The following is a 17,847-nucleotide window of genomic DNA, read 5'->3' on the forward strand; positions in this document are numbered from 1 at the left end:
GAGAGGCCTGTAATTTTCATCATAGGTACACTTCAACTATGACAGACAAAATTAGAAAAAAAAATCCTGAAAATCACATTGTAGGATTTTTTATGAATTTATTTGGTGGAAAATATGGTGGAAAATAAGTATTTGGTCAATAACAAAGTTTATCTCAATACTTTGTTATATACCCTTTGTTGGCAATGACAGAGGTCAAATGTTTTCTGTAAATCTTCACAAGGTTTTCACACACCGTTTGTGGTATTTTGGCCCATTCCTCCATGCAGATCTCCTCTAGAGCAGTGATGTTTTGGGGCGGTTGCTGGCCAACACGGACTTTCAACTCCCTCCAAAGAGTTTCTATGGGGTTGAGATCTGGAGACTGGCTAGGCCACTCCAGGACCTTGAAATGCTTCTTACGAAGCCACTCCTTCGTTGCCCGGGCGGTGTGTTTGGTATCATTGTCATGCTGAAAGACCCAGCCACATTTCATCTTCAATGCCCTTGCTGATGGAAGGAGGTTTTCACTCAAAATCTCACGATACATGGCCCCATTCATTCTTTCCTTTACACGGATCAGTCGTCCTGGTCCCTTTGCAGAAAAACAGCCCCAAAGCATTATGTTTCCACTCCCATGCTTCACAGTAGGTATGGTGTTCTTTGGATGCAACTCAGCATTCTTTGTCCTCTAAACACGACGAGTTGAGTTTTTACCAAAACGTTCTATTTTGGTTTCATCTGACCATATGACATTCTCCCAATCTTCTTCTGGATCATACAAATGCTCTCTAGCAAACTTCAGACGGGCCTGGACATGTACTGGCTTAAGCAGGGGGACACGTCTGGCACTGCAGGATTTGAGTCCCTGGCGGCGTAGTGTGTTACTGATGGTAGGCTTTGTTTTTTTTACCTTTCTGCAGCTCATTCACTAGGTCCCCCTGTGTGGTTCTGGGATTTTTGCTCACCGTTCTTGTGATCATTTTGACCCCATGGGGTGAGATCTTGCGTAGAGCCCCAGATCGAGGGAGATTATTAGTGGTCTTGTATGTCTTCCATTTCCTAATAATTGCTCCCACAGTTGATTTCTTCAAACCAAGCTGCTTACCTATTGCAGATTCAGTCTTCCCAGCCTGGTGCTGGTCTACAATTTTGTTTCCGGTGTCCTTTGACAGCTCTTTGGTCTTGGCCATAGTGGAGTTTGGAGTGTGACTGTTTGAGGTTGTGGACAGGTGTCTTTTTATACTGATAACAAGTTCAAACAGGTGCCATTAATACAGGTAACGAGTGGAGGACAGAGGAGCCTCTTAAATAAGAAGTTACAGGTCTGTGAGAGCCAGAAATCTTGCTTGTTTGTAGGTGACCAAATACTTATTTTCCACCATAATTTGCAAATAAATTCATAAAAATCCTACAATGTGATTTTCTGGATTTTTTTCTCTCATTTTGTCTGTCATAGTTGAAGTGTACCTATGATGAAAATTACAGGCCTCTCTCATCTTTTTAAGTGGGAGAACTTGCACAATTGGTGACTGACTAAATACTCTTTTGCCCCACTGTACATATGAGATGAGTAATGTAGGTTATGCAAACATACATTATTTTAAGTAGCATTGTTTAAAGTGGCTAGTGATATATTTTTACATCAATTTCCATCATTTTCCATTATTAAAGTGGCTGGAGTTGAGTCAGTGTGTTGGCAGCAGCCACTCAATGTTAGTAGTGGCTGTTTAACAGTCTGATGGCCTTGAGATAGAAGCTGTTTTTCAGTCTCTCGGTCCCTCCTTTGATGCACCTGTACTGACCTCGCCTTCTGGATGATAGCGGGGTGAACAGGCAGTGGCTCGGGTGGTTGTTGTCCTTGATGATCTTTATGGCCTTCCTGTGACATCGGGTGGTGTAGGTGTCCTGGAGGGCAGGTAATTTGCCCCCGGTGATACGTTGTGCAGACCTCACTACCCTCTGGAGAGTCTTACGGTTGTGGGCGGAGCAGTTGCCGTACCAGGCGGTGATACAGCCCAACAGGATGCTCTCGATTGTACATCTGTAGAAGTTTGTGAGTGCTTTTGGTGACAAGCCAAATTTCTTCAGCCTCCTGAGGTTGAAGAGGCGCTGCTGTGCCTTCTTCACGACGCTGTCTGTGTGGGTGGACCAATTCAGTTTGTCCGTGATGTATACGCCGAGGAACTTAAAACTTACTACCCTCTCCACTACTGTCCCGTCGATGTGGATAGGGGGGTGCTCCCTCTGCTGTTCTCTGAAGTCCACAATTATCTCCTTTGTTTTGTTGACGTTGAGTGTGAGGTTATTTTCCTGACACCACACTCCGAGGGCCCTCACCTCCACCCTGTAGGCCGTCTCGTCGTTGTTGGTAATCATGCCTACCACTAGTGTCGTCTGCAAACTTGATGATTGAGTTGGAGGCGTGCATGGCCACGCAGTCGTGGGTGAACAGGGAGTACAGGAGAGGGCTCAGAACGCACGCTGTAATATATTTCTTCAGTTGGACCAACAGTATTAGCAAAACAAAACAATTTTATCCCCACACAAGGCATCTTACGTCACAGATACCTGTCATTACGTTTCTCTTTTAAATACCTAAAGAACACTTGCAATTGTAGCACAATTTTCTCCAATGGAATTACCCACAATATGATGCCATGGGCCTTGAAGGTTTAAATGAAAACACTGAATTGTGATTAATAGGCTTCATAAGCATATCACTGATGCTTCACATAGCCCAGAGACACAATTAGAACATAACAAAAATATATTTTCCTCACACCTGACAGGAAATGCTTGACCTCTTTGTTGGGGAGGTTTTAAACAAGATCAGTATTACTCCAGAGATGCAGTACTGCAGGAGGATGTGTGAGAGAAAAACACTAACACAAACACCCACCCACACACACCCACATACTCTGCCTCAGACAACTATTAGTAAGATTTGAAGCTGCTTGCTGTCGCATTTAGTTTATCTGCAGGGACACAGAGAAGCAGAAAGAAAGGAGCGATGCGGTCAAAGCATTTCATATTTATGGCTTTATTAAAGTCCCCCTTGAAGCTATTGAGCTTTACTTGCGTCCCCAGCCAGAAGTGTTTATATCACGACAACAATCATGATGCATTGCCGTGGTGGCCACATTCCAATCTACTGTCTAATCTCCGCTCTAGCCCCAAACATCACGGCTCAATTGTTCCTAATTGCCCTTACTATGAACTATGGCACAAACAACAGTGGGGGAAATCAAGAAACAAATTCCCTCCTAAATCCATAATCTCTTTACTTATCAGCTTGGGGGCACTTGGAAAAAAAGGAGGGATATATTTTTATTTATTCCAGAGGCAGTCAAATCCGGGCTTCGTTCTCTCTTAAAATGTTCATTTAGCCATGCTGCTTATCAGTCCCATTAAGGAGCTGTTCTGCTGAATAGGTACAACCAGCGAGGAAGAAAATGCAGAATAAGAAGCTCAAGGGTACACACTAATGCTAGAATGCATAATGCCGTGGTACTGTAGCACCACATTCCACAATGCACCAATATGTGAAGGTGTGGCAATGAATACACATATTGAGTGAGTGCTTGGATTAAGTACACAGTGACATACTGTATGGTTTCAAGTAGAGCTGGGATGACAAACCAAAAATTATCGACACCGATCATACAGATCACTTATCGCAGGCATTTTGCCTATACTAGAGAAATGTGTTTGAAATTAAATACGTTTGCTAATATGGGGTGATTGTTATTGGGACAATTGATGGCTACGACCATCAAACTAGTAATAGTAGTTTAAAAGATAACAAATAAATAAAACTATGTTGTACATTAATGTTATAAACTTATCGTTCTATTTATCGTTATCGCATAAATTCAGGTATTTTCGCAATATGGATTTTTGTCCGTATCGCTCAGCTTAAGTTTCAAGGAATAATCGGATTAAAACATCTTTAAGCAGATGCAATGATCCTCACATCTTGTATTGTCTGAAACGAAGAGTAATGGATCTCTTTAACAAAATGCGATAACTATCAACAGCCATTCTGCAGGTTCCATATACTTTTATAGAGCCACATCCTTATAGGTGTGAATTCCAGGGGCCCAAATCAAGTACCTTTCAAAAGTATGTTATACTACATCCCTGCTGCTACTGCCTTCTGCCTAATTAGGTGCAGAAACTGCGGGTTGGGCTACTCTAGGCTCCTAGTTACATTTGAAGTCAGAAGTGTACATAAACCTTTGCCAAATACATTTAAACTCAGATTTTCACAATTCCTGACATTTAATGCTGGTAAAAAAAAAATCCCTGTTTTAGGTAAGTTAAGATCATCACTTTGTTTTAAGAATGTGAAATGTCAGAATAATAGTAGAGAGAATGCTTTATTTCAGCTTTTATTTCTTTCATCACATGGGTGAATTTTGACCTATTCCTCCTGCCAGAGTTGGTGTAACTGAGTCAGGTTTGTAGGCCTCCTTGCTCACGCATGCTTTTTCAGTTCTGCCCACACATTTTCTATAGGATTGAGGTCAGGGCTTTGACTCTTTTGTCCTTAAGCCATTTTGCCACAACTTTTGGGAGTATGATTGGGGTCATTGTCCAGTCTAGGAACAGTGGGTTAACTGCCTGTTCAGGGGCAGAACGACAGATTTGTACCTTGTCAGCACGGGGATTTGAACTTGCAACCTTTCGGTTACTAGTCCAACGCTCTACCCACTAGGCTACCCTGCCGCCCCTGACTGATGTCTTGAGATGTTGCTTCAATATATCCACATAATTTTCCTACCTCATGATGCCATGTATTTTTTGAAGTGCACCAGTCCCTCCTGTAGCAAAGCACCCACAAAACATGAATCTGCCCCCCTCTGTGCTTCACAGTTGGGATGTTGTTCGGCTTGCAAGCATCCCCCTTTTTCCTCCAAATATAACGATGGTCATTATGGCCAAACAATTCTATTTTTTTCCATCAGACCAGAGGATATTTCTCCAAAAAGTACGATCTTTGTCCCCATGTGCAGTTGCAAACCGTAGTCTGGCTATTTTATGGCGGTTTTGGAGCAGGGGCTTCTTCCTTGCTAAGCGGCCTTTCAGATTATGTCGACATAGGACTTGTTTTACTGTGGATATAGATACCTTTGTACCCATTTCCTCCAGCATCTTCACAAGGTCCTTTGCTGTTGTTCCGGGATTGATTTGCACTTTTTGAACCAAAGTACGTCCATCTCGAGGAGACAGAACGCGTCTTCTTCTTGAGCGGTATGAAGGCTGCATGGTCCCATGGTGTTCATACTTGCGCACTATTGTTTGTACAAATGAATGTGGTACCTTCAGGCGTTTGAAAGTTGCTTCCAAGGATGAACCAGACTTGTGGAGGTCTCCAATTTTTTTTCTGAGGTCTTGGCTGATTTCTTTTGATTTTTCCCACGATGATCATCTGTATGTTGGTTTCTAAGCATGCTACATCATTTCAGGTTGAAGATTAACGCCAAGTGGACTTGAACAGAATACTAACTGAGGAGGCTGAATTGACGTAGCATGGTTGGGCTGTTGTAACCTGTTGTCTAATGTATTTATGTTAATTATAATGCAAATGATGCAAGTTTATGGAAAACCACCAAGCAAAGCAGGTCCCTTGACCTGAAGGTGGCTTTACAGTCCCTAAAGTGTTCATTCTCCTGTGTGTTTATGTTTTAAGTAAAGTTAATTTACATCGATGTAAGAGGTCATCATTCCAGTTCTTCATCAGCGAGGCACTGAAGCAACACTCTGTCTCCACTAGGGCCTTGGGGATTCTAGTGACCAGAAACACAAGCATAAAACTTTGCCATTTTTATTTAAGCTGGGCTGAAGCGCATCTGGGAACGCTCACATGCCTAACACTATGTTACCATTCTAGAAACAAAATTCCTTTTCAGACAAAACCCATCATCAAGGACAATTTTCTACTCTACCTTCCTCTCCCCTTCCCAATATATTTGCCATCTGTTTTTTGAGTGATGGCTAGTCTTGTCTTCATTCTCCTGTTTGTTTTTATATACACACCAATCCCACCCCTAGAGAAGACCCCAAGGCCATACACACAACCCACAGGCCTCAGAAACTCTATGTTGGTGTCCTCTGGTACATTCTAATGCCTTGATTCAGAAATACAGAAAGAAATGATTGAATACTTTTATCGAGTTTACCTCACAGATTACATAATGAGTTGTGGTATTATGTAGAAAGACATGACTTTACAATGTAAAGGACTGGAAATGTATGAATTCCTTGTCGTGTTAGTTGTTTTGGATATTGTTAAGTTCTAAGCCTATATGATCAGGGCTATTTTCTAAGTAAGAGAACATGAAATATTTTTCAACATTTAACATGACTTCTCTTGAGATTAAAGTCTTATTTATAGCTTTACTGCAAGATATACATTGCCAAAAATATGTTTATTCTTTAAATTATGTATTTTATTAAAACAAAACAAAAATGAAGTAGGTTGCAGGTTTCTGCTCCCAAAATCACACTTAAAAAAAAGAAGATAAAACAACTAAATTGGATGTCCACAACAATGCTTAAACCACATCAGGAGACCACTTTGAGGTCTGTGAAAAAATATGAGACATGTAGATTTTGGGGTGTAGTTTCAAGTTTTAATATCACATGCACAAGTACAGTGAAATAGCTTTCTTCCAAACTCAAAACCCAACAATGCAAAAATGAAAAACAATGTTTTTCTAGAAAGCCAAAAACACAAAAAAACACGAGAAATGAGAATAAGAAATACACAATAAAAGTAAGTAAGCAAGCATACTATATTCAGAAAATATTTAAAAAGTCATTTACAATACCATATTTACATGTGCAGAGATACTACAGTGATAGAGGTAGATATGTTTAGAGGTAAGGTGACTAGGCAACAGGATATAAGATAAACAGAGTAGCAGCAGCTTGTAAGTGAGTGGGTGTGTGTGTGTGTAGAGTAGGTATAAATGTATGTGCATATGTGTGAGTGAGCAGATGATGGAGTGAGTGATTGTGTGTGTGTGAGTGTGTAGGGCCCTGTGAGTATGCAGAGACAGTGCAAATACTGAAATGAAAGGTAAATAAAGATACAAGGTAAACTCGGTCCATGTAGCTATTTTGTTAGCTACTTATCAGTCGTATTGCTTGGGGATAGAAGCTGTTCAAGATCCTGTTGGTGTCAGACTTGAAGCACCGGTACCTCTTGTCGTGAGGCAGCAGAGAAAATAGGGTGGTTGGGGTATTTGGCGATTTTTTTCCCGGGCCTTCTTTACACCCTGTCTGATATAGAGGTCCTGGATGGCTGGCAGCTCTGCCCCAGTAATGTACTGGGCTTTCCGGCACAACACTCTGTAACGCCATGCGATCGAGGACAGTGCTATTGCCATACCAAGCAGTGATGCAGCCAATTAATAAGTTCTCAATGGTACAACTATAGAACCGTTTCAGGATTTGACGGCACATGTCAAACTTTTTCAACCTCCTGGGGGAAGTGGCACTGTCGTGCCTTCTTCACAACTGTGAGTGTGTTTTTGGACCATTTTAAGTCTAGTGGTTTGGATATTGAGGAACTTGAAGCTGTCTACCTGCTCCACTGCCGCTCCATCAATGTGGATGGGGCGTGCTCACCCCCCCCTTTCCTGTAGTCCATGATCAGATCCTTGGTCTTGCTGATGTTGAGGGAGAGGTTGTTGCTCAGGCACCACACTGTCAGGTCACTGACCTGGGCCTATTGTGCGCCGCCCTATAGAACTCATAATCACGGCCGGTTGTGATAAAGCCTGGCATCGAACCAGGGTCTGTAGTGACGCCTTAGACCGCTGCGCCACTCTGGAGCCCCAATAATTCAATTTAATTGAGAAGATTTTTGGGAAAGCCTTTGGGAAAGCCTGTTTTTATTAGACACACACACACACACACACACACACACACACACACACACACACACACGAATACATTTTCAATACATTTAGTTGATTCCCTACTACAGGTCAATACATTTTTGAACATTATTTAATTCTGTTCTGCCTGGATTTTGTGAGGGCCCTAATTTATCATATTTGGACCAGAATGAGGCTCTCCACCACCTATTGTTCCGGCAGTGAAGATTCCCCATCTTCATCTAATGTTTTCATCATTTATCTGCAGATCCTCAGCAAAACGCATAGGCCTACAAGTAGCGTACTGTACGCAAATTAAAGAGCCAAATGAACAGTTCTCTCACCAATGCCATTTGGTAAGCTACACTGACTGAGGAGACGAGACTCACTCATTTTAGAGTCCGTCTGGAAATCCCCGACATCCTAGGAAAAGAAACCTCGGAAATCCTTTGGTTTACTTCTTCCTATACGATTTCATGGACATATAACCACGTTGCATGATTTATGAATGGCAAAGAGATCGACTTTATTCAGTCAGTTCGACACCTATTATAAACTAGTCAACAGTTGCTGTTCAGTTGTCAAATCAACAAACTATCAAAATAAAGAAAGTTGCACACTCCATGTGTAATCTCCCAGCAATTTAATGGGTATTTACCAACGTTTTGGCATCACTGTGCCTTCCTCAGTGTCACTGTGCCGTCCTCAGTTGTCAAATCAACACACAGTAAATAGCCTACTATGGGCCACGACTCTGCGTTGCTGGCTATGTGAAATGTGTTAGAAAATAATTAAGATAAATCGTGGATTTCGACTCATTGTGACCACTTACATTACATGGGAAGTGCAAATTCACGAGCATCATGATATCTCCCTCCTCTGTGTAAAGAAATACGACTGCAACCAGAGATCTGTATATAATGACGAGATGCTCATATCTCTGCCCTAACAATGCTAGTCGTCCAAAAGACTGGAAGGCAGGCGACAAGTTTAGGCCCAAAATAAGCCCAATGTTTTTGGCGAGAGTGAAACCTCCTCTCTGCTGCGCTACCCCGAAATCGATCGTTTTGTGACTGACAGGCGCCTATTCTATCAATAGATTGCACTAGAAGATGCATATCGTTCATTCAAGCGGGAGAGGGCTCAACGCACTAGCGAATTAAAACTTTTAAATGAAAAGTAGGTAAGTTACTATGAAGTGGAATATGTAGCCGGCTGAAAATGAGTCTCTAACCAGCTGATTAGCCAACAGCCGGCGCTAATGGAAAACACATGAGCAAGGGTTAACCAGTCTCTACGGCTGGTCTCTATGGCTCAAATAATTTCAGCACCATGACACTGTCCGTGAATGCAACTGCCCGCACACACACACACACGTCAGCATGTGTATTGTGTGCACGACACATGTACATATTTGACAAGTGTGTGTATTTCTGCGTTTTATGTGTATATGTTTGACAGGTGTGTGCTTTGAGTGTGCGATGTCTTTCATTGCCTCCCTAGCAGAGCTTGACAGTCATATGCTACACATGAGTAAAGCAGTGAGAGGCTCAAGTGAAGGTTGGCTGCTCTACGGGACACAGCCATGAGTCCTTCTCACCTTTTCTGTCATATTAGAAGATGTACTTTGTACAGACAGGACTCCAGACAATGACAGATGCTGTCCAAAGCTCCCCCCTGTTACAGTGCCTGCTCTAATGGAACAGTATCATTCTAGGCCTGTATCACCAAATTATGATTCCCACTCTTTACATAGCAACGTATTCCTAGTTGACAGCACCATGATCAGTATGTGCTGGTGGAGCTGCCCATTGAATGGTGCTGAAATCTGCCACCCAGGCTCTTCCTCTGATGGTCCAGAAATGGGTATTGGGTGCTGTCCTTTTAGTGGTGCTGAAATCTTTTGCATTGAGATAGGCTACAGCACACATTTCAGTGGAAAGCAAGATCATTATACATCAGCCTTTAAAATGCATCCAATGATTTATTCAATGTATATCTCCAAAGGCAAATCAAATCACCTGTTGCAACACCGTCACTTTATTTGACTGTGGATTATCTGAAAAGGTTCAATTCACTAGCCAAAAATAAGATACACTTTAGTTGTTTGAGCTAGAGGTCACACATAAACCGTCACATAAACCATCACATCACATTTGAATGCTGGGTTAGTTATCTACTATAAACACAACTGCCTGTACAAATCATCTTGTCTTGTATTGTTTATGTGGGCCTTATTACTCAGACGACAAAATGACAATTGTTTGATAACGTGGCCTGCAATAAACTACTTCGAAGTATTTTACCTAAGGATTTCCCGCCTTTTCAACGTCATATCCAGCTTAATGTAAATCGCGGTGCACTGGCCAAGTTAAGGTTGTATCAACGCGACACAGCCGGTGTAACACGTGTCCGTTATGGCGATAATTGATTTGAAATAGGCTAAATGGAGTCTAGGCTAAGGTGGGGGTAGTGATGCTCACTCACAGCAATCACCTTGAATTACAGAGAAGAGTGACTGACATTGGTGTTAGAGCCGGTTGTCTTGCCGAACGCTGCAACAATTCCAAATGTTTAAAATGATGGAGAATTGTATACAAAATAGTCTCTGCTATTATGATAATGCTTCATGTGGCGTTATAGTAAAGAATTGCAGGCTTCACACAAAATTGGAGAAAAAAAATCACAGCAATTTACATTTTCAGTACAGGGAGTAATGACATCGGTTGAATGAAGGAAAGCACATCATTACCTGCTCTTGCTGTTGAGACGTTTTCGGTGCGTTTGTCTCCTTCACAGTAGTCATGATGCCCTACAGTCAGATCAACCAGCTGCTACACCACAACACAATCACAGGTGACTTTGAGAGGTGACCGGAGCCGGCAAAGTACCACCGAGAAAAATACATTCAATTTCAGTCGTGATGTTTAAAGTTGAGAGAGAGCTTGATGTAAGCAATAAGGAGTTGGGAGCAAAATCCCGGCAAAACGAGTCTTAATCTGAGACAACGCAGATGATACTCAATTGTAACCTTGTGCATGGAAGAAAGTGGGAGGGAGAGAGGTAGAGATAAGAGCTGAGGCAAAGACAGCTACTGCAATTGATACCGACCGCGCCACTTCGATAAATGCCTGGCAACCACCAACGGGCGACTGAGATGGGGGGAGGCGAACAGCGATTCTTGTCCCCCACCACGTCGCACGTATCAGATTTTCACGCATGCACCCGCTAAGAGACACAGACACTACTAAAATGGTGATATCATTGATAATAATTGTAGAGGTAATTTAGGCACTACAATCCTCCTACCTGTTATCTGGACCATTCAATTCAGATAACAGTAAAATATAATGAATAGTTTAATGACATCAAAGCTATCACTGAAACATGTGTATTTCATACATTCAATGAAATAGGTCACATTGACAGTCTCTACAGAGCTCTGCGCTGACACACTCACACATAATGTTATGCAATATGTTTTTTTGACGTCAATGATTTTCAACTCTTCTAAATACAGAATAAAACATTTTTTTGCTTCAAGAGCGAGATCTGTACCATTGGACAGTAAAGTGTAGAAAATCCATAGCCGGAGATTGCAGCACCCCTGATGGCATGACAGGAAATATATTGAAACAAATACTTGAAATGTAACTAATAAACCAGTAAGAAGAGGCATCCAAGTTGCTCGGTTAGAAGATATATAGTTGTATCATGTATAAGTATATTTTAATATATCTCTTTAGGGCTAATGTATGCAGCAGACAGAGCTTCAGCGAAATAGAACGAGCAAACAAGTCTAAATTGGTGCTAGGGGAAGCAGGGTGTATCCAACCAAAATGTTCTTCCTTGAATTTAAAGTCTCTGAGTAACACCATTAAAACGAAACAAGAATTCTGACAGAAGTGTATGAGATATTGAGCACAAGGTGACTAAGACGCAATTAACATGACTATACATGTCAGTTACCATGACTTTTCAGCTATCAGCTATCGTGACTTTTCCTAACCTCTGTTCCGTTGTGTTATTATAATGATGGCATGGTAAAATACTTTTGATAGAAACACTTAATGGAATTACTGTGGCCTTCGAAAAAACTAAAGGTACACTTAAGACATTTGGACACTGAAATCCAAATGAGCGACACTAAAGTGTAAGAAAATAACCACCCTTTTTTCAAAGGTACAATGAAGTGAAACTACGATTGCTCACACTGCAAACGTACACGTAGCGCAAGTATTATTAACATAATACCATTTATTTAATATCTTACACTTTAGGGGCTCTCAAGCAATGCACTAATGTTCACACAAGCCACTTTTGGTTATCCCTCAAATTAAACCAAATGTAATGTATTGAAGCGCTGTGTTAATTAAACATTTCTAGGAAGAACCATTGCATTCAATATCCAAACACGGTATATAAATGAGTTACTTATACTCAGAGACATTCTACATGGTAATGATACCTGTTCTATTCTTCCATTCCCCTCTCTGTCTTAGCAGGATTTTTAATATACACATGCTGCTTTGTTAATTAATTGTGGGCACTGTGTTTTGGTGAGGTAAATTACTATGAAATCCCAGATGGGTGTCGGCAGTGTCGGGCCTGCATGATAAGCACACTGCTGCACAGTGGAAGGAAAGCTATGTCCTTCAAACAGAGTCCCTACTTTTAGACCCCTTGCCTGCCTGCTTAAAAACGTTGCAAAAACAATTGCATCCCTGTCCAAGTGAACCCAAAGTATCCCAAAACCACTGAATAGAGTAGGATTTGTACACAGCACAGTATACAAAACAAACCTCCACACACATAGACAATCAAACTCACACAAACATAGATAAGTTGACACTAGTAAAAGCACTACTGAGGCACTACACAGCATGTCATCGCGCACAACCAAACACTCCACTACCACACAACCGGCCCTTCTCTACCGCTCCTATTGCAATTAACATCAACAGCATGACTTATAAAACTAAAAGGGTTGTTGCTGGGCGAATCAATCAACTCCAAACTAATGATGCCCACTCTGGACCAGATGCCCCGATTGGCTGATGGCGGATACAGTGCTACTCAGTCGCTGTGGCTGCAACATAACAAATGCCCATTGTGCTGCGGTGGGGGAGCCTGTACACAAACCTCCAAACCTCAACCCCTGTGATGTTGACAAATGGACAAGGAGAGGATGAGGGATGCCTGTGGCCTTGGCTCTGTTTAAACACAGATTCCTTAGAAGTTACAGATTAATTGAGTGGCGGTGCCAACCTCCCGGAACAAATGGAGGCCCTTATGGCTGCCAACCTAATGAACTGGAAGAAGTGCTCAAGACTGATGAGATGTTGCCTACAAATCAATACCAATGCAACCTCAAAACACTGTGCCGATTGATTGCTATGGCACTGGTAATAGCCTTGTAATGACTCATCATCACAACAAGGATGACAATTATGTATGTGGATCTATAATTCTGTGAATGTCGAAGCAATGCTTAACATGAGAAATGGGAATGTTCTGTTTGACTTTTCAGTCAATGCTGATATTGTAGATTTAAAAAAGTGTGTTCTCTGGGTTTACAAAGAAGACTGAGAAGTCTCCCACAAGCTCATATTGAGTTGAGATTTCTCCCTAGAAACCTTAACTACCTCGTAGCCCTGCACATTGACTCGGTACCAGTACACCTTTTAATTTTTTTGCACATTTTTCTTACTTTTGAAATCTGTATTGTTTGGAAGGAGCACGTAAGCATTTAACAGTAATGCCTACACCTGTTGTATTCGGCGCTTATGACAAATTGGATATCGATAGCCAGTGCTCTTCAGTACATACACTACCTGCAGTGTTTGTTGCTACTTTAGTGGATAAAAGAAGAACAGAGGAGGCAAAAAACAGCAGCCAAATTACATTACAACCCTAGAGGGAGAGTCCACTTTGATCTACACTGAACCAAAAAATATAAATGTTGGCCTCTCTCCTTAAAAAACGCCCCATAGCTCTTGGAGTCCCATGCAGGAAAAGCTAGACTAGAACAGCTTGCTGGACATAATTTGTTTAGCATTTCTTATACCAATAGACTATTCGAAGAGGCACACAACCTATTTTTTTTTGCTGAATGTCAAATACAGCAGCCAACAGAACTCATGGGAAGTTTGAAAGAAGAGCGAATGCGTGATGGCGGAAGGCTATAGAAGTTAATTATTCGGACCCATAACCATTCAATCGTTGTGAAGAGAAGTGAAAGCCTTCCGTATCTAATTCTAGTCCGACAGAATATTATTCAAGGATGTCATTAGAAGGATGAAGATAAGGACAACAAAACTTATTTCACTGAACTGTTGAAAGCAGGGAAGGAATCAAGCAACAATAGAGAGAGAAAGAGGAGGTAGGCTAATAAAATTAGGGGAAATATTACGAAAGGTAGGTTATACAGTTGAAGTTGGAAGTTTATATACACTTAGGTTTCACTTCATTAAAACTTGTTTTTCAACCACTCCACAAATTTCTTGGTTAGGACATCTACTTTGTGCATGTCACAAGTACTTTTTCCAACAATTGTTTACAGACAGATTATTTCACTGCATCATAATTCCAGTGGGTCAGAAGTTTACATACACTAAGTTGACAGTGCATTTAAACAGCTTGGAAAATTACAGGAAATTAAGTCATGGCTTTAGAAGCTTCTGATAGGCTAAGTGATATAATTTGAGTCAATTGGAGGTGTACCTAGTGAATGTATTTCAAGGCCTACCTTCAAACTCAGTGCCTCTTCTTGACATTATGGGAAAATCAAAGAAATCAGCCAAGACCTCAGAAAAAAATTGTAAACCTCCACAAGTCTGGTTCATCCTTGGGAGAAATTTCCAAACGCCTGAAGGTGCCACGTTCATCTGTACAAACAATAGTACGCAAGTATAAACACCATAGGAACATGCAGCCGTCATACCGCTCAGAAAGACGACGCGTTCTGTCTCCTAGAGATGAATGTACTTTGGTGATAAAAGTGTAAATTAATACCAGAATGGCTTAAGGACAACAAAGTAAAGGTATTGATGTGGCCAACAACACAGCCCTGACCTAAATCCCATAGACAATTTGTGGGCAGAACTGAAAAAGCTTGTGCGAGCAAGGAGGCCTACAAACCTGACTCAGTTACACCAGCTCTGTCAGGAGGAATGGGCCAAAATTTACCCAACTTATTGTGGTAAGCTTGTGGAAGGCTACCCAAAACGTTTGACCCAAGTTAAACAATTTAAAGGTAATACTACCAAATACTAATTGAGTGTATGTACACTTCTGACCCACTGGGAATGTGATGAAAGAAATTAAATCTGAAATAAATAATTCTCTCTACTATTATTCTGACATTTCACATCCTTAAAATGAAGTGGTGATCCTAACTGACCTAAGACAGGGAATTGTTACTAGGCTTAAATGTCAGAAATTGTGAAAAACTGTGAAGCACTCTGTTCACAACGTTGACATCAGCAAACCGCTCGCTCACACAGCGCCATAAACACTGTCAACCATCTTCCCGGTACAGTTAAAACTGGGATTGTTCCATGAAAAGCACACTTCTCCAGCATGTCAATGGCCATGGAAGGTGAACATTTGTCCACTGAAGTCGGTTACGACGCTGAACGGCAGTCAGGTTCGGGCGAGGCTGACGAGCACGCAGCTGTGCTTCCCTGAGACGGTTGCTGACAGTTTCTGCAGAAATTATTCATTTGTGCAAACCCACAGTTTCATCAGCTGTCCGGGTGGCTGGTCTCAGATTATTCCGCAGGTGAAAATGCCGAATGTGGAGGTCGTAGGTTGGCGTGGTTACACGTGGTTTGCTGTTTTGAGGCCGGTTGGACATACTGCCAAATTCTCTAAAACAACATTATGGTAGGGAAATTAACATTACATTATCTGGTAATAGCTCTGGTGGACATTCCTGCAGTCAACATGACAATTGCACGCTCCCTCAAACCTTGAGACATCGGTGGTATTGTGTTGTGTGACAAAACTGCTAATTTTAGAGTGGCCTTTTGTTGTCCCTAGCACAAGATGGACCTGTGTAATAATCATGCTGTTTAATCAGATTCTTGATATGTCACACCTGTCAGGTGGATGGATTATCTTGGCAAAGGAGAAACGCTCACTAACAGGGATACAAACACATTTGTGCACAAAATTTGAGAGAAATACGCTTTGTGTGCCTATGGAACATTTCTGGTATCTTTTATTTCAGCTCATGAAACATGGGATCAACTCTTTCCATGTTCCGTTTATATTTGTGTTCGGTATATAATTGCCATCACCGTTAAGTGTGTGGTGAACATGGGACTGTTGTAAAGCCAGACTTCTGATTCCGTGAAGCAAACTGTATTATATGTTCCTGGCTGACTCAAATACATTTTTTTATTGAGATTTTTGGGAAGAAGCTTAAAATCCCACCACTAGGGAAAAGAGGGTTCCTTCTCTACACGTGCACATCTGTTGTTGTCTTGATTGGGACTCAGTCTTACAGAGTCATTTTTGATACTTAATTAAAGGGCAAGAATAGCAACCCGGCTGGACATTATAATGACTATTGTATGGTACAGGGCTGGACATTATAATGACTATTGTATGGTACAGGACAGGACATTATAATGACTATGGTACAGGATGTAACAGGGCTGGACATTATAATGACTATGGTACAGGATGTAACAGGGCTGGACATTATAATGACTATGGTACAGGATGTCACAGGGCTGGACATTATAATGACTATGGTACAGGATGTAACAGGGCTGGACATTAAAATGACTATGGTACAGGATGTCACAGGGCTGGACATTATAATGACTATGGTACAGGATGTAACAGGGCTGGACATTATAATGACTATGGTACAGGATGTAACAGGGCTGGACATTATAATGACTATTGTATGGTACAGGGCTGGACATTATAATGACTATGGTACAGGAGGTAACAGGGCTGGACATTATAATGACTATGGTACAGGATGTAACAGGGCTGGACATTATAATGACTATTGTATGGTACAGGGCTGGACATTATAATGACTATGGTACAGGAGGTAACAGGGCTGGACATTATAATGACTATGGTACAGGATGTCACAGGGCTGGACATTATAATGACTATTGTATGGTACAGGATGTAACAGGGCTGGACATTATAATGACTATTGTATGGTACAGGGCTGGACATTAAAATGACTATGGTACAGGATGTCACAGGGCTGGACATTATAATGACTATGTATGGTACAGGGTGGAACAGGGCTGGACATTATAATGACTATGGTACAGGATGTAACAGGGCTGGACATTATAATGACTATTGTATGGTACAGGATGTAACAGGGCTGGACATTATAATGACTATGGTACAGGGTGTAACAGGGCTGGACATCATAATGACTATGGTACAGGGTGTAACAGGGCTGGACATCATAATGACTATGGTACAGGATGTAACAGGACTGGACATTATAATGACTATGGTACAGGATGTAACAGGGCTGGACATTAAAATGACTATGGTACAGGGTGTAACAGGGCTGGACATTATAATGACTATGGTACATGATGTAACAGGGCTGGACATTATAATGACTATGGTACAGGATGTAACAGGGCTGGACATTATAATGACTATGGTACAGGATGTAACAGGGCTGGACATTATAATGACTATGGTACAGGATGTAAAAGGGCTGGACATTATAATGACTATGGTACAGGATGTAACAGGGCTGGACATTAAAATGACTATGGTACAGGATGTAACAGGGCTGGACATTATAATGACTATGGTACAGGATGTAAAAGGGCTGGACATTATAATGACTATGGTACAGGATGTAACAGGGCTGGACATTATAATGACTATGGTACAGGATGTAACAGGGCTGGACATTATAATGACTATACAGGATGTAACAGGGCTGGATGTAACAGGATGGGCTGGACATTATAAT

At 41.4% G+C, this 17,847-nt stretch overlaps 1 protein-coding gene across 6 annotated transcripts in view; it reads right to left on the bottom strand.

The window, feature by feature from the left end:
- dpp6a (dipeptidyl-peptidase 6a) overlaps positions 1 to 17,847 on the bottom strand; it is a 352,637-nt gene that overhangs the window by 145,871 nt on the left and 188,919 nt on the right. The window contains exon 1 of one of the 6 annotated variants that reach the window (XM_052483754.1): positions 10,621 to 11,008. The exons of the other annotated variants lie outside the window; for them this stretch is intronic. Within the exon in view, the coding sequence (XP_052339714.1) occupies positions 10,621 to 10,674 (54 nt within the window). The 5' untranslated portion in view covers positions 10,675 to 11,008. Of the gene's footprint in view, positions 1 to 10,620; positions 11,009 to 17,847 lie in introns of those variants that run through there. 6 annotated transcript variants of the gene reach the window in all.

Source organism: Oncorhynchus keta, chromosome 28 (genome assembly GCF_023373465.1).
Source record: "Oncorhynchus keta strain PuntledgeMale-10-30-2019 chromosome 28, Oket_V2, whole genome shotgun sequence".
Classification (NCBI taxonomy): domain Eukaryota; kingdom Metazoa; phylum Chordata; class Actinopteri; order Salmoniformes; family Salmonidae; genus Oncorhynchus; species Oncorhynchus keta.